Source organism: Mesoplodon mirus (assembly GCF_964341445.2).
Source record: "Mesoplodon mirus genome assembly, chromosome: 17".
NCBI lineage: Eukaryota > Metazoa > Chordata > Mammalia > Artiodactyla > Ziphiidae > Mesoplodon > Mesoplodon mirus.
Window position 1 is genome coordinate 5,447,508 of NC_138993.1, and position 20,808 is coordinate 5,468,315.

The following is a 20,808-nucleotide window of genomic DNA, read 5'->3' on the forward strand; positions in this document are numbered from 1 at the left end:
GTTGTGTACAAGTCTCATAAATAAAATAGAACCAACTGCTTCCGACCTGTAGAGCTGGGGTCCTCAAATTTTTTGACCGTATTCCCTAACAATTTTTTAAAAGTCTGTGTACAACCGCAACAGATGTATATTTATAAATTATACCAATGAACTAATATGTACATTATCAAACGTACAAGGAAAATAGACTGTTTAACGTATGAGGAAAATATGTTTCTATAAATGAACAGAAGGTCTAATAATCTCATTCGTGCCCCACTTTGGCGAGTACTGCCAACTGCACATACAGGTGTAGTAAACTCGGCTGAGAGAGAAAACTGAAACGTTCAGGCGCTCGTGGGTACCTGGGCCCGGCTTCTTAAGGCAGCCAGCCAGGCCAATAATGGCCTCAGGCTGAGCCACGTGGGGCACAGTGGAGCCTATGGCGCGGCGGCCGCCCGCCCGTCCCGCCGGCACCGGGTCACCTCTCCGAGCGGTGCCGAGCTGTCAAAGCTGCAGGGGTGCCTCCGGGAGTGGGAGCGCCGCACAGCTCCAAGTCCCTGGCTCCAGCCCCCTTCTCCTGGTCCCCAAGGCCGGGCGGCAGCCATGAATGGCGAGGAGCAGTACTACGCGGCCACGCAGCTGTACAAGGACCCTTGCGCGTTCCAGCGGGGCCCGGCGCCAGAGTTCAGCGCCAGCCCCCCTGCGTGCCTGTACATGGGCCGCCAGCCCCCGCCGCCGCCGCCGCCGCCGCCGCCTCCATTCCCCGGCGCCCTGGGCGCGCTGGAGCAGGGAAGCCCCCCGGATATCTCCCCGTACGAGGTGCCCCCGCTCGCCGACGACCCCGCGGTGGCGCACCTCCACCACCACCTCCCGGCTCAGCTCGCGCTCCCCCGCCCGCCGGCCGGGCCCTTCCCGGATGGAGCTGAGCCCGGCGCCCTGGAGGAGCCCTGCCGCGTCCAGCTGCCTTTCCCGTGGATGAAGTCTACCAAGGCTCACGCGTGGAAAGGCCAGTGGGCAGGTAAGCCTGGCTCCCGCCCGCTTTGTCCTCACCCTCTCTCCGCCCGGCTGCCCCTACCTCCAAGCGCTTCCCAGGACTCTCTCCCAGTTTGCGTCCCCAGACCCTATGGATAACCTAGAGTCGGACTAAAGCATACAGGGAGCTAACAAGGCCATTTTGCAAAGAAGCGCTTTTCTGGTCCAACTTGGAGCGTCTTTCCCACTCGGCTCTCTTCCTGGCAGCCTAAAGTCCTTCCTTCCCTGTCCGCTGAACTCCAGGAGCCCGCGCGCTCCCTGCGAGCCTAGGCCTGGCCGAGCTCAAGGCTTCGGACCCTCCAATCCTGCCCCAGCTGGGGGTCCGCCCGCCCAGGACTCCCGGGAGTGCGCGTCGAGGGAGCCGAGCAGGGCTCTGGGATGCTCCCGGCCCGGCCGGAGCGCGCCTTCGGAGCCCCGGGCCCCTTCTCGCCTTGAGCACCGCCCCCAACCCCCGCGGGCGGCTCCAGTAAAGAAAGCCAGGCCGTCTCGCGGGCACTAAGTAGGTGCAGAAAATCTGGGAAGGAAAGCCGTACCCAAGTGTGCAAAGGTGTCCAGCGGCCGGGGCTGGGGGGTCACAGCAGGGCCGAGGACTGGTCGCTCACCCTCGAAGCCAAGCAGCTGGGAGAGGCGTCTGCGATGCTCATTCACTTTTGAACCAACGGAAGTGTCCCCGCGCTGCGTCCCTGCCAGTCCGTTCGAGGAAGGAGATGCCCTCTGGCACAGGCGAAACAGGGGGCCCCGGGCGCCGGCCTGTAACGGAAGGTCTTCCCAGCCCAGAGCCGGCGGCGAGTTCTGGCGCGGCCTGTGCCGCAGCCACACAATCTTATCGCTTCCGTGCCGAAGCCACTTCTCGTCACACCTGCACTGCAAATAGTGGACTTTTCTCTTCCTTCCAACTAACAGTCGGGAGTCAGGGGAGAGAGGCTGGAGGTGCCCGCGCCCCCCGCCCCGGGAATCCTCGGCCCCCGTCTGCCGAGTCTGGCTAGCCTGCCCAACTCTGCCCCTGGCGCAGCCAAGAGGGGCTTGGGGGGATCCGGGCTCGTCCCCGGGGCTCGCCTCTCCCCACTCTCTCGCGAAGGCTGTGTGGGGACCGGGCAGGTCCTGAGGCAGGACAGGGTCCAAACTCGGCCGCGATCTTCCCCACCGCCGGCGAAACTCCGCACGACCCTTACTCAGCCCGCGCGGCCGCGGCCAAAGGCCTCGGAGCCTTGGCAAATGCGGGATTCTTGGGAGGCGGGAGGCCGGCGTCCCCGGGCCGTGGGCGCGGACTCCCAGTCCGTAGTTTCCTGCCAGGAGCTGCCTCCCGCCCGGGCCCCCTTCCCGCGGCGTGCTGGGGGCGCGCATTTCTCGAATCCCCGGCCCTCCTCGCGGCTTCCCCAGGAAGAATGCGAGGGAGGATCTGAAAAAGCCTTTCCGCGGTGGGGTAACTTCCCACCTCCCGGGGGTGTTACAGCTGCTCCGGTGGAGCTTGGGCCCGGGCAGACCGAAAGAACCGGAAAGGAAAACACGAGGGAAAACCAGCAGCCTTGCCGGGGCATGGGGTAGCTTCTGGAAGGGTGACCTCCTCGGGCTGGAGGGTCGCGGTCGGAGGGGCCTTTGCCTGCGCCCTCTGACCCACTGCAGGCTCAGCCCGCCAGGGGCTGGGGGGCGGGAGGCGCCCTCCGGGCAGCTGCCTGCAGGATGCTGCTGCGGCCAGGGCCATCCTCCCAGGAAACTCTGGAAGGAACCAAACTTCAAGGGTCTGGGAGCCCGCCTGCCCGCTCTTACTGATGTTTCACACCCCTGGAGAGAAAGAAGTAACCAAAGGGCCTTTATACGTAGATCGGATATGCATACTAGTAACAACGGGAACTTCCAGAACGCTCGCCCTAAGAAATGAACGGCGGCTGCCTTGCTGGCGGGCTTGCCCCTAAATGCCTCCCCGCTGCGCCTTGGAGAACAGTGCAGACTGGGGGCCCTGACGTCTTCCCCAAACCACCAACAGCCTCCATCCTACGCCTTCGCCCCCTGCCAACTCGTCCTAGGCACAGCACCCCTGGGCTAGTGGGCCTTGAGCAGCCTCTCAGAGCACTTTGGGGAGGCTGCTGAAAAAGGGCCAAAGCCCCGCGAGGTTGTGGGTTGAATTTACGAACTTCAGAGGACCTTTTTAGATGTTCTTTTAAGGCTCCCTCGTTTCTCTCCCAAGCCAAGGAAGGCCTGAAAGTGTTCAGACTCCGAGAGACGCCCCCAGCAAGCAGGACTCTGCTGACTCGGACAGGAGCCTCTGCCTTGGCTTCTGGGCACCTCCTTTTGGCCTGGGGGGAAACCCCTGGTGGGTTGTATTCCAGAAACACACACACTAGCTTTTGAACTCTAGCCAACAGTCACAGGAGAAATGTCACATACCTCTGCCCTACCTACACGCCGATTTAGGCCTCTTCCCCGTGTTTTGCTGGAAGTTAGCGCCCCAGAGTCCACACCCTGGGCGCAGTCGGCATGTCACCCAGAAAGGAAAAGATCAGGGCCTGGAGGTGCATAGCCACAAACACCGGGTGAGCGGTGCTAATCTACCAGGCCGGGCCTGGCTGTCGCTTCCTCACCACCCGGGCTCGGGGCTCCTCTACCCTGCTCGGCTCTCAGCTCCCCAGTGGGGGATCCAGCCCCGAGTCTCCCCTCCCTAGCCTCCCCTCCTGCCTTGGCCAGCATTTGGGGCCCAGGACACAGAGGCTGGGGTTGACCTTCTCCGGGGGCTCAGAATGGTTTCCCTTCTCGTCCAGGGCAGGTGCCCAGCCAAGGTTAGAATTACAATTATAGAGAATTTACCAGTTCTTGAGTTGGGGCTGACTACAACAATATAACTTGATAGAGAGATAATATATGGTCAGATATGACAATATATGTCATATCCTCGGGAACTTTATTAGCTCAAGGTTTTTCAAACTGAAGGTTGCACCCATTAGTCGGTCGTGAAATCCATTTACTGGGTTGAAACCTTGTTTTTAATGAAACAGTAAACAATAGGAGAAATTAGATAGCATCATAGGTGGTAAAGTTTGGTTTAAGGTCCTAAATTTTTTTGTGTGGCAGTTATACATATCAGTGTGTGAACTGGGTGATGATTTGAAATGTATTTGTTACTGTGGGTCATCGTCAGAAAGTTTTTTTTTAAGTACTGTATTAAAGACATTTTTTTGCCTTGGTAGAATCCAGTCGGTTTAGATATTATGTGCATTTTAATCAGCACCAACCCAAACAGTGCTTAAGTGAACACATTCTAGAACCACTCGTTGATAGAGCCACGGAAAGAACCCATGCAGCTTTGACCTCCAAGAAAAGGCAAACCTTACTAGGGAAGGGCTGCGTGCCCCAGACTGGGCTCTCGGATAGAGGGCCTGAGCTCGGTGGCCGGAGCGGCTGGGAAGGGGCCAGGGCTCCTAGGATTGGGGCAAAAGGGTTGGGCTGCACGGGTGGGGACAGGCAGGAGAAGCCAGGGATCAGGGACCACATTCACGTGCTGTGTCGCCCGCAGGCGGTGCCTACGCAGCGGAGCCGGAGGAGAACAAGCGGACGCGCACCGCTTACACTCGCGCGCAGCTGCTGGAGCTGGAGAAGGAGTTCCTGTTCAACAAATACATCTCCAGGCCGCGCCGGGTGGAGCTAGCCGTCATGCTGAACTTGACTGAGAGACACATCAAGATCTGGTTCCAAAACCGCCGGATGAAGTGGAAAAAGGAGGAGGACAAGAAGCGCAGCGGCGGGACCGTGGCCGTGGGCGGTAGGGACGCGGAGCCCGAGCAGGACTCCGCGGTGACCTCGGGCGAGGAGCTGCTGGCGCTGCCGCCCCCGCCGCCCCCTGGGGGTGCTGTGCCGCCCGCGGTCCCCGCCGCCGCCCGAGAGGGCCGCCTGCCGCCTGGCCTTAGCGCGTCGCCTCAGCCTTCCAGTGTGGTGCCTCTGCGACCGCAAGAATCTCGGTGAGAGATGGGGCTCCTCCCTGCCGGGTGGCATCAGCCACCCGCAAAGAAGGGAGGAGCGGACCCAGGACCCCGGGTGTGACCACTGGGGCAGGAGCTGGGCGGCCCACCCCAGACTGGAGGGGAGAGCCCGGGCTCTGAGGCGCCTAGTGGCAACTGGGGCGCGGTGGGGAGACGCTGGCCCACCTTCTGGAAGGAGAAGAGACGTTTTCTGAAATATCCGGGGCCTCTCTGGGTGATACTGTTGGATTGGCAACATCTGTGCTGCCGTGCAGGTGCCATCACTCCAGAACCGTGGACCTCTTTAGAGAAGCCGGCTCTTCAAAAGACAACAGAAACTATACAAACTGGAACCGTCCCCAACACAGCAGGCAAACTGGATGGAGCGCCTCAACCTGCTCAGGGAACAGAGCCATTTTTACTCCAGCCTCTGCCTTAACGTTTAGAAATAACTGAAAGGAAACATCTGAAGTTTCAAAGACCTAGTGAAATCAATGCCCATGGAATAGAATAATTCCTCCTTCTCCTCTTCTTCTTTTATAATCCTTTTAGCAGAACCACATCCTTCACCAGTGCACATCCTTCAGCCTCCACCTCTTTCCTCTGAAGAAAAGAACGTCTTGCAAGCATGTCTAGGCGGTGGCAGGGCTGGGGTGCAGGGGCAGCGGCAGCATTGTTGTACACCCCTGTGTGCCGGAACTCCCAGAGACGGCAAGGGGAGATGGGCCTGGAGCGAAGGTTTTGGGGAAGAAAGACAGCCCCTGAGCAATCACTACACTGAAGATATTTGGAGCTTTCTATTCCAGATGGGGATTTGGTTCCTGATCTCAGGGCGGGGAAGACTGTGGGGACAATCAGGGTGGCCTGACCCACCTTGGAAACTATCCACAGGGTATGACTTCCTCATCCTTAGAGATGATGAAAATGTATGTGGTTGGGGAATCTGAGGCAAGATGGTTATTTTTATTTAAAGTTTTTAAATTACCTAACAGTTCTTTGCAAACAGGTCTGTGGTTTCTAGGTCAGTTGCTTGTTTCAGGGTCTGAGCCTCGTGTTCAGGTGATGTTTGTGGAAAACGCTTAATAAATACAGATAACGTGGAAAGAGAAGAAAACTGATTCCGCTTGCTTTGTATCAAACCCTCCTTTCAGTGCAATGATTCCAATTCATTTAAAAAATTAAAGCAGCATTTTTTTTTTTTGGCACTAACCAGGGAAAACCTAGACACCACGTTTGGGTTTTAGGTTGGGAAAGCGTATCAGCAGGTGGATTTTCGGGTGTTTTGTTTTGTTTCATTGTAAATTTAGGAGTCACTTCTGAAAATGAATTAATTTCTTAGGCAGTAGAGCCCATAGGCATGGGGGGGTTCGGAGTGTGGCGGGCTGTCGATGAATAAGCGCAGAGCCGGAGCTGCCACCCGGCCCCGCACCAAGGGCGGCAGAGAAACGCCCAAAGCGGCCGTCCAGGCGAGGCCTTTTTCGGGGGCTTCTCCGAAGGAAGTGTTGCTCTGGATGAGTTTCCACCCCTGGAGCCTGAGGGCCAAGAGTGTCTTGTGTTAGGGGCACACAGGCCCCGACTTGGTGGGCTTCCAACTTCCGGGCCACCCTGCTCCTCCCCGCGGCCCTTGGACGGGCAGCACAGCCCCAGTGCACGCCTGAAGGCGCCTCCCCAGTGTTTCCACCGGTTCCGAGACAACGGCTCACTCCCAAGAGTCGCCGCTATTATCTTCGTTTGCAAAGAGATGCAGGGTTTGTTTTTGCTTTGTTGGTGGTTTTTGCTTCTGCTTTTTGGTTTTTGTTGTTATTGTTTTTTGTGCGGGTTTTCTTTTTTTCTTTTTTTTTTTTTTTTTGCGGTACGCGGGCCTCTCACTGCTGTGGCCTCTCCCGTTGCGGAGCACCGGCTCCGGACGCGCAGGCTCAGCGGCCATGGCTCACGGGCCCAGCCGCTCCGCGGCATGTGGGATCTTCCCGGACCGGGGCACGAACCCGTGTCCCCTGAATCGGCAGGCGAACTCTCAACCACTGCGCCACAAGGGAAGCCCTGTGCGGTTTTCTTGAGAGAGAGAGAGAAATCGAGTCATAAAGCCCCTCCGAATAAAAGAAGGTTCTGTGGATCAGAAAGGAGAACTTCCTCATCAGCAAGACGTCTCCCAGCTGCTGAAGGCTGTGAGCCCCTGCAGGCTCTGCACACCCGCCTGGGCTCTGGAGTCTAGCAAGACTGCGTTCAGACCTCGGGTCCCTCAAATACCAGCTGTGACCCTGATAAAATTACTCCACTTCCCCCTGCCTGGGTTTTCTCATCCGTATAGTGAAAGTGGATACCACCTCATAGACTTGTGAGGTTTAAACCAAAGAATACATGTAAGGCGCTTAATTCAGTATCTAGAAATAGTTATCCCTGCACAAATATTGGTTGTTTTATTATCATCATCATTTTCGGAAGCAGCTGGGGAATCGCAGCTGCAGAGGCTTCCCGAGTCTCCTGAAGCCCCTCTCCTTTGACAAACCTCCTCTTGTTCATACAACCACTGATCTTTACTGAGCGCGTCCTGGTTTTAACGCCGCCCTTCCTCATAAACAGACTGCCCACAGCATCCTTCACCAGGAGAGGCTGTCCTTATCTGGCACCAGGGAAGCTGATGCTGTGGGGTAGAGGGAGGACCTACCTGCTGGAGCTCGGCCGCCCGGTTGGTGGAGGTGCGGAGGCTTGTCCTCGGAAGCCAAGGAGGTCTTCAGGGCTCCACGCGGAAGCCGCCGCCCTCTCCGAGGCTCCGGGCCTCCCCGCGCGCCGCGGCCTCCCCGCTGGGGGTTCCAGGGTTCGCCAACCCGAGGAGAAGAGGCGCAGGCCGCCCGGGGCCGGGCTCGGCGGCGGAGGCCGCGGTCTGACTCCGGCCGGCGTGCGGCTCTGCCGCTCTGCTGGGCTGGGGACCAGGCCGCCGGGGCTGGTGCCTCCGCGCAGAAGAGGCCCGGCTTTCGGTCCCCCCACCCCTTAACTACGCGGGCCCTGGAACAAATCCCTGAATTCTGCGTTTCCCTTTCCATAAAATGGGCTCAGCACAAGGACGAAATGAGATGATGTCCTTCAAATGTATTACCGGACCTGGTGCACAGTCGCCAGGACACGTGGCGGCGGCGGCGAAGTGTAGTTGCCATTAGAGGCCGGTCTCCCAGGGAGACCCAGGGAGGCGGCGGAGAGCGGAGCCCGGCTCGCCAGATGGGCCCGGAAGAGAGGAAAGAGGGCGACCGAGCTCGGGCCGGAGCCACGCGGGGCCTCACCCGAAGCGGGACGGAGCGCGTAGTCCCGACCCCTCCGGCCGCTGGGTCCAGGTCAGGCCCCACCGGGCGACCCGCGTGCGGCTGGACGTGCGCGTCTCCGAGTCTGCTCGGCCACCCTCGGCGGACGGGGCGCTGGGGCGCTCGGACCTGCCAGCCGCGCCCACGCGCGCGGCCCAGACTCTCGAGTGAGGAGTCCTGAACAGTGAGACCTCCCTGGAGCCCGAAACAAATCAGCCAGCCCGGCCTCTTTCGGCCACTCAAGCTACCGCCGGGCGCCGGAACCCGAGGTGACCGCGGTACCCACCTCCGCTGTGGGGCTGCCAGCCTCCGTCTGCTCCTCGGGCACGGCGCGCTCCTCGGCCTCAGTGAACAGACGCACACGGCGAACGCCCGAGAAAGCGGCCTCGGCGCGGAGGGAGACGGGTTTTCGGCCAATGCAGAGCGCAGCCGCAGCGCGCGCGCGGCGGCCCGAGCGCCGCAGCATCCCCGTCTCGCCGCCGGCGCCTCCACGTCCGCCACTCCCCGAAGGGCATCCCCGCTGGACCACGAACCCCACCGTTCCTCCCGGAATCTTCCATCCGCGGCGAGGTACGATCGTGGAGCGCCGCCGGGCGCCGATGGCGCGCGCAGACCAGGCGGCTGCAGCACTGTCCGGGCTCAAGCCCACGACTGTAGTCCCGGGCTGCGGAAGATCCCGCGCGGCCTCCGCGCCACACACACATCCAACACCAGGAGCCACGGGGAGCCGGAGCCGGGGTCAAGGATCCCGGGCCTCCTCGTGCACAGCGTCGGGTCTCATGGTGTCCGGCCGCAAGAGTGCCCAACAAAGTCCCCCTTTCTTTCACGATAAAGTCCTTCCTGTCGTTTTGCTTACGGTTACTCGAAGACGTTCTCACCTTACAAGCCAAATTCATACCACGCAACAACAACGTCTGAGTTGGTGGTGATTTCAGGTCCTGCCTATTGTTTTCAACGGGTTTCGCATCTGCAGTTCACTTTCCCCTTTCGATCCGGGACTGGCGCCTGAATGCATCCAGCAAGGTTTACTGGGCTCTTACTGTCTGTGCCGGACACCTCTGGAAGCCGTACAGTTGCTTGCCTGATGGTCGTCCCAGTCGGAGATTGGACTGATTATCGGTGAATTGATCAGAGTCCATAGGAGTCACTCAGGTTCCCCAAATTTCTCCTTTTGAACCACAAAGGCTGCTTTGATTTCCCAGATTAATCTTGGCCCTGCGTCCAGGGCCGTCACTCTCTCCATATCGTCCCCTTCAACTAGTTCCGTTCAATGCATTTAAGTTTGAATGAAATCTAAGTATGGCACTGCCCTTTCAAGTCGGTGAAGTCTGCCTGTTCTTCCATTCCCATTCTCTTCCTCCTTCTCTTTCTCCCCAGATCTGGGTTTCTGTGTAGGTGTGGGTGTGTCTTAGGGTGAGTCTATCTTCGTGTGTCTGGTTTTGTTTGTTGGCCTGTGTGCATTTGTGTGCATGTGTTTAGGGTATGTCTCATGTGGACTGCAGTGGTGACAATGATCAGTGTGTAGGTAGGAACCACGGACACCTTACTGTATACTCTTTTTATTTCCCCGCCCAGCGCAGCCATCTCCCAAGGGCCTGATGACATTGCTGCTGATGAAAACTGTCCACTCAGGTAACTGTCTCAATTCTTTGTGTTGACACAGTGTTTGCAGGCAGGAAAAGCTGTCTTTAGAAGAACACAAGTTGGAACTTTGGTAGAAGCTGGCTGATTGCTGAAGTATTGCACGATTGCATAAGGAATTAAAATTGTTTTTCTAAGAAAAAAGTTCACAACTGAGGTCTTTCATACTTCAACAGCATCACCTAGAAACCCTCCTGAAAATCAAGTACTTAGAAGGGTCAGAAGAGGGAAGTTCTGGGTTAACACTAAATCAAATTTTGCTCAAAGCCATTCTGACAAGCTAGATGGGGGAGCAATAAACCTAATGGGAAACTGAGGCAGGGCAGCAGGAAGCAGAAAGGCTTCCCTGAAAAAGAACTGGGAGTGATGGAGCCACTCAGCTGGCAGCCAGCCTTCAGGAAATTGCTACACGTGGACAGCTTGTAGCAGCTTGTGGACAGCTGCGGGGAAAGGATCTGCGGGTGACTCCGAGTAGGAAGAAGAGGTCAAGCTCTACAAATAGTAGCTACCAGTAGCTGTTTAGAGAGTGAAAGTGACTGATACAGGTCTTTGAGGCTACCTAGTGATTACCTGCCAATGCCAGGTTCCCATATTAAAGTATGCTACATTTATATATCATGAGATAGAATGGACAATAACATTTTATTCCTTTTTAACTAAAATTATTTTTCTCTATAAGTGAAATGCTATGGCTTTTGAAAGCATAGATAGCTCTAGCCTTAAGCAATATTTTATAATTCACTTTCAAGTTGAATTGTTTAGTCTTTCCCTAAACACAGAACATATAAATACCTTAAATATATGCTGTTTCATCAGCATACAGTCAAGATTCTTGTCTGCATTAAAGAATACACTGAACTCTCACATCTAGTCATAATTACACATGCAAAATTGTAAGTGTTTTTGCTGTAATTTATATCATTTGAATAAATTCTAATATTTTCCTGAATTCTCAATTAGTCTTATATCCAAGGTAATGAGAGTTTGAAAAATCATTTCTCCTACTTATACATGCTCTAAAAAATTCAGAAGTTTCACACATCTGGATATGTCTGGATATACTGCCAATTTGAAATTGCTATATTACATGGAACTATTTCCACTTCAGTAGTTCTAGAAACACAATAAAATGTACAAAATAATCTCCAAGATTTAAAAACAAATCGAAAATACTGTACAATTGAATTTATTGCAATAAATAAATGCAGGTTTATTTTAATTTAATGTTGAAAGTCTAATTTTCTAGACCAGAAGTACAGATTATTTCTCCTCTAGATGAGGAGACACACAAACACGCAGACTTTGTAAAGCACAAGCCAACTTTCATGACGCCTGTTGTCCTGAGATCCAGTGGAGAAGAAAGAGGAGGATCTCTGGACAAATACAGAAATTAACAGTGCTGGTTCTCAGCGCTCTGGGAAGGGTTTAACTTCTCCATCCGCATCCACTATTTATGGCTCTTCTGAACAAGGGCAAATAACTTAATCCCTCTGAGCCTGTCTACTCGCCTGTGAATTACCGGAAATGCGATCTCATGTGATTGAGTGAGGGTTAAATACAATCATGTATGTAAGAGCACATACACGGATGGGTGGGGCGGTTCCTCCAGAAACTGAGGTCTTTCTCGTCTCGCTAGAGCAAGGATAGCACTTCGCGCAGAAGACCTCAGAGCTGACAACAAGTGACACAAAACTGAGGTCTTTCTCATCTCGCTGGAGCAAGGACAGCACTTAGCTCAGAAGACCTCAGAGCTGACAAGTGACACAAAACTGAGGTCTTTCTCATCTCGCTAGAGCAAGGATAGCACTTCACGCAGAAGACCTCAGAGGTGACAACAAGTGACACAAAACTGAGGTCTTTCTCAGTCTAGCTAGAGCAGGGATGGCACTTCGCACAGAAGACCTCAGAGCTGACAACAAGTGACACAAAATGAATGTGTGCCCTTTTGTCTGGGTCCTCAGATCCTCCCTCTGATGGGGGTAGCTAGGTATTGTCCTGTATCTTCACAAGAGAGTGTCTGGGCTGAAAAACCACATTGGTGCTGACCTAGCAGGAGCAAAAATAAACTACTAACTGCGTCAAATAAAGAGGCAAAGCCAGTCATGCTGAAGTTACAGTTCAGACAGCACTGATGCCCCAATTCAACTAGCTTTATATGAAAGGTATACGTGTTTGAACTAGTTTAGGGATTGTCTGTTGACCAAAGATAGAAAGTCTCTTTGCTAAGTGGAATTTGTTTAGGGGTCCATAGGCTCCCCAAAATAGGTGATTGTCCCTAACCTCCTTAATAAGTCATTTCCTTAGATGTTACTGTGTGGTTAGGTTTGGCTGTGACTACTGGACCCCAAATAGCAGAGGCTGAAGAGTGAAGTTAATTTCTCTCCTACACAGAAGTCTGGAGGCAGGTGATTCAGGCCTGGAATACTGCTTCAGAATTGCCTGGGGCCCAGGTTACTTTGACTTCCCTTTCTGCTACCCATACATTTGCCCCTCATTTCACGGTCCCATAGGGCACTCCAGCTATGACACCCACTTTCTAAGCAGCAGGAGGGAAGAAACAAAGGAAGAAGGGTAGGCCCCTATGATTGGTGGAATACTGATCCCTGAAAGATGTCCACCTCGTAATCCCTTGAACCTGTGGGTATGTTCTGTTATAGGACAAAAATGACTTTACAGATGTAGTTAAGTTGGGGACCTTAACTTAATCCTGGATTATCTGGTGGGCCCAATCTAATCATACAAACCCTTAAGAGCAGACAACTTTCCCCAGCCGGAATCCAAGAGCTCAGCAGAAGGAAAAGTCAGAGAGATTCTGTGTGTGAGAGGATTCCAGGTGCCATACTGGCTCTGGGATGGAGGACCCACGTGCCAGGACTGGAGAGAGGCCTCCAGGAGCTAAGGGATGCCTCCAGGTGACCGTTGGCAAGGAATTGGTGACCTCAGTCCTACAGCCACAGGACCTGGATTCTGCCAGCAACCCAAGTTCTTCCCAGAGCCTCCCTACCAGAGCTCAGCTGGCCAGCAACTTGATTTTGACCTTGTGAAACCCAGAGCAGATAAACCTGCTGAGCCAAAGGGGGGCTCTTGACCTACAGAAACTGAGAGAGCATACATTTTTGTTATTCTGTGCTGCTGTGTAGTAATTTGTCTTTGCAGCAATAAAAAATGAATACCATCCCCTTTTCTTAATGACACTTCAAGGAACTGACACCACACCTGCTTACACTTCATGAACAGTACTTAGTTACATGAAAACTCGTGGCTGGGTGGCAGGTTGGAAAGTGTAGTCTTTATTCTGGATGGTCGTTTGTCTAATTAAAAATGGGAGGAGTTTTTTTTTTAATTTAAAAAGGGACTTCCCTGGTGGCACAGTGATTAAGACACTGAGCTCCCAATGCAGGGGGCCCGGGTTCAATCCCTGGTCAGGGAACTAGATCCCACTTGCAAGCTGCAACTAAGAGTTCACATGCCACAACTAAGGAGCCAGCAAGCCACAACTAAGGAAGCCCGCAAGCCACAACTAAGGATCCCAAGTGCCGCAACTAAGGAGCTGGCAAGAGCCTCAACTAAGGAGCCCACGAGCTGCAACTAAGACCTGGTGCAACCAAATAAATAAATAAATAAAATATATATTTTTAAAAAACACCATTCTTTAAAAATTGTTTTTTAATTAAAAAGTAAATAAATAGATGCAAAAATCCTCAACAAAATACTAGCAAACAAAATCCAACAGCACATTAAAAGGATCATACACCATGATCAAGTGGGGTTTATCCCAGGAATGCAAGGATTCTTCAATATATGCAAATCAATCAATGTGATAAACCATATTAACAAATTGAAGGAGAAAAACCATATGATCATCTCAATAGATGCAGAAAAAGCTTTTGACAAAATTCAACACCCATTTATGATAAAAATCCTCCATTTATGAAAGTAGGCATAGAGGGAACTTACCTCAGCATAACAAAGGCCATATATAATGAACCCACAGCCAACATCATTCTCAATGGTGAAAAGCTGAAACCATTTTCACTAAGATCAGGAACAAGACAAGGTTGCCCACTCTCACCACTATTATTCAACATAGTTTTGGAAGTTTTAGCCACAGCAATCAGAGAAGAAAAAGAAATAAAAGGAATACAAATTGGAAAAGAAGAAGTAAAACTGTCACTGTTTGCAGATGACATGATACTATACATAGAGAATCCTAAAGAGGCTACCAGAAAACTACTAGAGCTAATCAATGAATTTAGTAAAGTAGCAAGATACAAAATTAATGCACAGAAATCTCTTGCATTCCTATATACTAATGATGAAAAATCTGAAAGAGAAATTAAGGAAACACTCCCATTTACCATTGCAACAAAAAGAATAAAATACCTAGGAATAAACCTACCTAGGGAGACAAAAGACCTGTATGCAGAAAACTAAAAGACACTGGTGAAAGAAATTAAAGATGATACCAACAGATGGAGAGATATACCATGTTCTTGGATTGGAAGAATCAACGTTGTGAAAATGACTATACTACCCAAAGCAATCTACAGATTCAATGCAATCCCTATCAAATTACCAGTGACATTTTTTACAGAACCAGAACAAAAAATCTTAAAATTTGTATGGAGACACAAAAGACCCCAAATAGCCAAAGCAGTCTTGAGGGAAAAAAATGGAGCTGGAGGAATCAGGCTTCCTGACTTCAGACTATACTACAAAGCTACAGTAATCAAGACAATATGGTACTGGCACAAAAACAGAAACATAGATTAATGGAACAGGATAGAAAGCCCAAAGATAAATCCACGCGCCTATGGTCAACTAATCTATGACAAAGGAGGCAAGGATATACAATGGAGAAAAGACAGTCTCTTCAATAAGTGGTGCTGGGAAAATTGGACAGCTACATGTAAAAGAATGAAATTAGAACACTCCCTAACACCATACACAAAAATAAACTCAAAATGGATTAGAGACCTAAATGTAAGACTGGACACTATAAAACTCTTAGAGGAAAACACAGGAAAAACCCACTTTGACATAAATCACAGCAAGATCTTTTTTGATCCACCTCCTAGAGGAATGGAAATAAAAACAAAACTAAACAAATGAGACCTAATGAAACTTAAAAGCTTTTGCAAAGCAAAGGAAACTACAAACAAGATGAAAAGACAACTCTCAGAATGGGAGAAAATATTTGCAAATGAATCAACGGACAATGGATTAATCTCCAAAATATATAAACAGCTCATGCAGCTCAATATTAAAAAAACAAACAACCCAATCCAAAAATGGGCAGAAGACCTAAATAGACATGTCTCCAAAGAAGATATACAGATGACCAAGAAGCACATGAAAAGCTGCTCAACATCACTAATCATTAGAGAAATGCAGATCAAAACTACAATGACGTATCACCTCACACCTGTTAGAATGGGCATCATCAGAAAATGTACAAACAACAAATGCTGGAGAGGGTGTGGAGAAAAGGGAACCCTCTTGCACTGTTGGTGGGAATGTAAATTGATAACAGCCACTATGGAGAACAGTATGGAGGTTCCTTAAAAAACTAAAAATAGAATTACCATATGACCCAGCAATCCCACTACTGGGCATATACCCAGAGAAAAACATAATTCAAAAAGACACATGCCAGCTTCCCTGGTGGCGCAGTGGTTGAGAGTCCACCTGCTGATGCAGGGGACACGGGTTCGTGCCCCAGTCCGGGAAGATTCCACATGCTGCAGAGCGGCTAGGCCCTTGAGCCATGGCTGCTGAGCCTGCGCGTCCCGAGCCTGTGCTCCGCAACAGGAGAGGCCACAACAGTGAGAGGCCCACGTACCACAAAAAAAAAAAAAAAATGACACATGCATCCCAATGTTCATTGCAGCACTATTTATGATAGCCAGGTCATGGAAGCATAATAAATGCTCATCGACAGACGAATGGATAAAGAAGATGTGGTACATATATACAATGGAATATTACTCAGCCATAAAAAGGAACAAAACTGGGTCATTTGTAGAGACGTGGATGAATCTAGAGACTGTCATACAGAGTGAAGTAAGTGAGAAAGAGAAAAACAAATATCGTATATTAACGCATATATGTGGAACCTAGAAAAAATGGTACAGATGAACTGGTTTGCAGGGCAGAAACTGAGACACAGATGTAGAGAACAAACCTATGGACACCAAGGGGGGAAAGTGGCGGGGGGGTGGGGGGGATGAACTGGGAGATTGGGATTGACCTATATACACTAATATGTATAAAATGGATAACTAATAAGAACCTGCTGTATAAAAAATAAAATAAAATTCAAAAATTAAAAATTTTTTTAATTAAAAAAATAAATAAAATAATAACTAAAAAAATGTTTTTAATGGGAGGGAACAGCATTAAAGGAGGAAGGGTAGAATGGATATTGGGGACAGCTAGCTGTCTCCACCACTGTTACCAAGAGTCTGTATTTAAAATTTTTTCATCATAAGTTGGTGCCTTCTGTAAAAGCCACAGATGAAAACAATACTTATTATTATACATAGCCCACTTGTGGAACCCATGTGCTGAGATTTAGTGCAAGAAGGAAGTTTGTTGCGACAAATGTGCATGCTTACTTTCATCAGACAGTGAACACTGTACAAGGTATTGTTTGCCTTGTCTGCTCGAAAGCTCAAAACTAAACTCAACCGTGTCTCTCAGCCTGGAAAAGCAGATTGAGGAAGACTGAGGTTTTCCATCAGAAAAAGTGGGCTTCCATTTCTGCATTCACCATTCATCACTCTTCTGAACTACATGGCAAATGACTTTGTATCTTTAAGTCTGTTTTCTCATTGGTAAATTGGGAGAAATACCCACCTCACAGGATTGTTGTGAGGGTTAAATAATGTATGTGAAAAGTACTTTTTGGTATGGAAATGGGCCCTCAATGTTATATGTCATTATAAAACATTGTATCTCTTCTTCCTCTAAATCAGCATTTTTAAAAGAGGAGGTTGCAACGTATTAGCCATTGATGATGTCAGTGTCCTGGGTTGTTATCAAATTTGTTTTAATTAAATAAAATGAAATAGAAAATATAAGAGTGCATTATGGAGCTTCCCTGGTGGTGCAGTGGTTAAGAATCCTCCTGCCAATGCAGAGGTCATGGGTTCGAGCCCTGGCCTGGGAAGATCCCACGTGCCGTGGAGCAACTAAGCCCGTGCACCACAACTACTGAGCCTGCGCTCTAGAGCCTGCAAGCCACAACTGCTGAGCCCACGTGCCACAACTACTGAGCCCATGTGCCACAACTACTGAAGCCTGTGCGCCTACAGCCCGTGCTCCGCAACAAGAGAAGCCACGACAATGAGAAGCCCGCGCACGGCAACGAAGAGTAGCCCCCGCTCGCCACAACTAGAGAAAGCCCGCGCGCAGCAATGAAGACCCAACACATCCAAAATATAAATAAATAAATAAATAAATAAATAAATTTATAACAAAATAAAATAGAAAATATAAGAGTGCATTATGCATAGTGAGGATAAGGATTGCTTCATGAAACTTTTTCAGTTATGTGTGTATATGTCTAATAAATCATAGTATAAAATATATTTCTACTTTGATTGCCATACAAAGTTTGGAAAACACTGTTCTGAATTGGTGTTTGGTGTTTCTTATCTCTTTTAAGCCTTTTTTTTAAAATGTCCTATTAAGTATGTGCCTGTATTGGAAAGTGACTCAAATTCTCTTTGGAGGGAGAAAGTTGGGCTAAAAATGAAAGAGGGAGAGCAGGGTGGTGGGGTAGAGCTCATGTCAAATATTCTTCACTCCAGCTACAATGGTTAAGCTCTTACTTCTCGTCCTCAAACCCACCCTTCCATACTCTGCCTAGTGATGCAGGAGCTGAGCCGACACAGGAAAAGTGCTTTTCTCCCTCGGCATCTGGCTGTTGGTTCAGGTCTGCCAGTCAGGAGGAGGTGCTGCAGGGAGGCTTGAGGGCTGAAGGCAGGACTTGTTTCCTCCTTTCTGCTTCCTGTTCACCTCCTGAGAGCCAGGCCAGGCGTCTTCTGATAGTGGCGGTTTATTCCATGAGCAGCGGCGTAATCCAGTTTGCACTTTTCCCAGTGTCAGCACCGCCTCAAGGCATCAACCACCTCACAAAGGCGTCACCTCTGTTGGCAGGCAGCCCCCCCTCAGAGATGTGAGTCTCAGCTCCAGGGGCCGCCTCCTTCAGGTTTCTAAGGTCTTTTAATTTACAACCTCTATTGTGTTGCCCCAGCCCTAGGGTGGTAGCTGGGTTTTGCAGTTACTACATCCTGGACACCTTAGTGGCCCTTCTTACCTTTTCAGTTTTCATGGACCTGATTCCTCTCCCTGCTGAGTCACTTGATTCTCTTCTGTCTCCTGACTAGATCTTGGACCAGGAGGCAAGTCAATGTGTTTTAAGGATAAGGCTGAACCGTGGAGGGGTAAATTGTGCGGTTTACATTCGTCTTTTCCAAAAGTTTCGCTGAGCATCCCTTCTTGGCTCCCTGGAGACCCCATATAGACTTAAAGTTTATCTATATGGAAATATCCGACTACTTGGCTTATCCAATTAAGGCCTGGACTTTGAGTTTGAATTGTTATTGAAGTTATGTTTTTATACTGCTTTGGTGAGATGGGACCCCTGTGAAGAAAGATAGGGTGTCTTTTGTCTCCGAAGACATGTTATTAAGGAATGAGATGGGGGGAAATCTGGATCATTAAGTTAAAACATAATGTTACACAAAGTTCACATTTTGTTTTACTTCAGAAGCATTGGGAATGTACTATTCCTTATGTTGTGTTTATTTTTAAATCATATATATATATGATATATATGTATCATACATATACATACATACACGTGTATGTTTATATAATGTATTATTTTATAATAAAAATATACAGAGGGAGGGCTTCCCTGGTGACGCAGTGGTTGGGAGTCCGCCTGCTGATGCAGGGGACATGGGTTCGTGCCCCGGTCTGGGAAGATCCCACATGCCGCGGAGCGGCTGGGCCCGTGAGCCATGGCCGCTGAGCCTGCGTGTCCGGAGCCTGTGCTCCACAACAGGAGAGGCCACAGCAGTGAGAGGCCCACATACCGAAAAAAAAAAAAAAAAAAAAAAATATATATATATATATATACACACACACACACACACAGAGGGAAATGCCCCCTATTAAGATAAATGTCCTCACATGTATTCAAATCCTCTTAGTCACACTATAAATCATAGAATATTGGGTCTGTTCATTGTCCCCTCCAGGACCGTCTCCAGTCTATTTCTGCCTCTGCTTCCCCACCACCATGGTTTCCTCACACCCGCCTCCTTTCTCACCAGCCCCACCGCGGGAGCCTCACTGGTCACACTATCTCCAGCTCCATTTTCCCCCGTCCACCTCTTTGCTTCGCTCAGGCCAGAGGGATCCTTCTAATATGGGGATGTCGTTGTGCCCCTCCATTACCCAGAGCTGCTCAGTAGCCTCCACCATCTGAAGGGTCGCGTCCAAGTCCCCCAGCCTGGACCCTCAGGGACCTCCATTCTCTGAGCCCATGAGTATACGTGCAGGTCCTTCACCCACTGGGCTGCCTCTAAACCAGAAGGGCTACCGACTTACCCTTTCTGTACCTGCCTGCCTTCCCTCTGTTCCTCCAGCCTTCCCCACATTGAGGTTTATTGAGTGATAGCTCTGCTGGGCTCTGGACCAGGCCCTGGGTCCTCTCTCAAGCCTGCTAGCTCATCAACCACTGGACGTTCTCCATGAACCTTCCCCAGCTTCCAGAGTGTCCCTCTGTGATGGCTAGCTAGTTTCTGAGATGGCCCCCATAAATCATGCCTCTTGGTCTCTGCATCTTGGAGTAGTCCCTGCCCACTACACCTGGGCTGGGTCTATGACTCAAACCAGAAAACTGCAGCAAAATGGATGCTACACCAGTTCTGGGCCTAAAGGAAGGCCTGACTTGTGTGTGCTTTTGGGAGCTACCTTGCTGGCGAGACTACATGAAGAGGCTGTGTGGAGAGGAGAAGCCCTGGGAGATGTGGAGACGGAGGGAGGACCTGGCATCGCAGTGTCTCCGTGGAGCCTCTGGAAAACCCCAGTCCCAGCCACCATCTGACTGCAACTGCATAAGGCCAGCGGAACTGCCCAGCCAAGTCCGGTTCTCAATCCAGAGAACTGTGAGAGGCATGGACCCCTACGTTTGCTGTGCAGTAATAGACACCTAGGACACCCCTTCACCAGGCCCTGCTCTCACTCTATACTCCCATAATACCTGTTGCATTCATACCTTTATTATCTCCCTAATCATCTTGCATTGTCTCTCCCCTCTAATAGATGGTAAGTTTCTTAAGGGCAATCCTACTTATTTCTTTCATCTGAAAAGATTCAGTATGAAAATAGAAACCACTTGAGGTATTTCAAGCAAATGGTGATTCAGCATTTACAAAGTCATTGGAGTATAAGCTACCATTAGACCTTTGGCTTCAGGGTCATTTTACCATGGTTGTAATCAGAGGTCTGGAAACTGCTGATCTTTCCACAGCTGCCCCACATCCAAGAAGAGGATGGCCAAACAGTGGAATGTGGAGTTTGGCCATGGAAATACTCACATCTGCCAGAATCAGTCAGCCACGACTATCACAGGAAGAATGACTTCTGCCTTCTTTCTGTCTTCCAGACATTACGTGACTGCAGAACCTTAACTGCACCCGGAAGTCTTGCTGCTAAGACTTCTGGGAAATGTAGGTTTCCGCTTCCAGCTGATGCTAAACAGGGGAGACTCACAAGGTTAGAGGTGGGTGATGAAGGCCAATGGACCTCACGTGTGCATTTCCCAGCCCCTAACACAATGCCCTGGCAAGTGGAAAGTCTTCAGGATAGGCTTGTTGAATGAATGGATGAAA

The 20,808-nt window shown here is 50.4% G+C and overlaps 1 protein-coding gene and 1 long non-coding RNA gene across 2 annotated transcripts in view; both read left to right on the forward strand.

The window, feature by feature from the left end:
* Positions 1-20,808, forward strand: part of LOC309792796 — a 468,580-nt gene that overhangs the window by 28,969 nt on the left and 418,803 nt on the right. The window lies entirely within an intron of this gene.
* PDX1 (pancreatic and duodenal homeobox 1) lies at positions 586-4,968 on the forward strand (the record flags this gene model as incomplete). Its single annotated transcript, XM_082602036.1, has 2 exons — positions 586-1,000; positions 4,523-4,968. 2 exons carry the CDS (start codon positions 586-588, stop codon positions 4,966-4,968), a joined length of 861 nt encoding a protein of 286 aa, XP_082458162.1.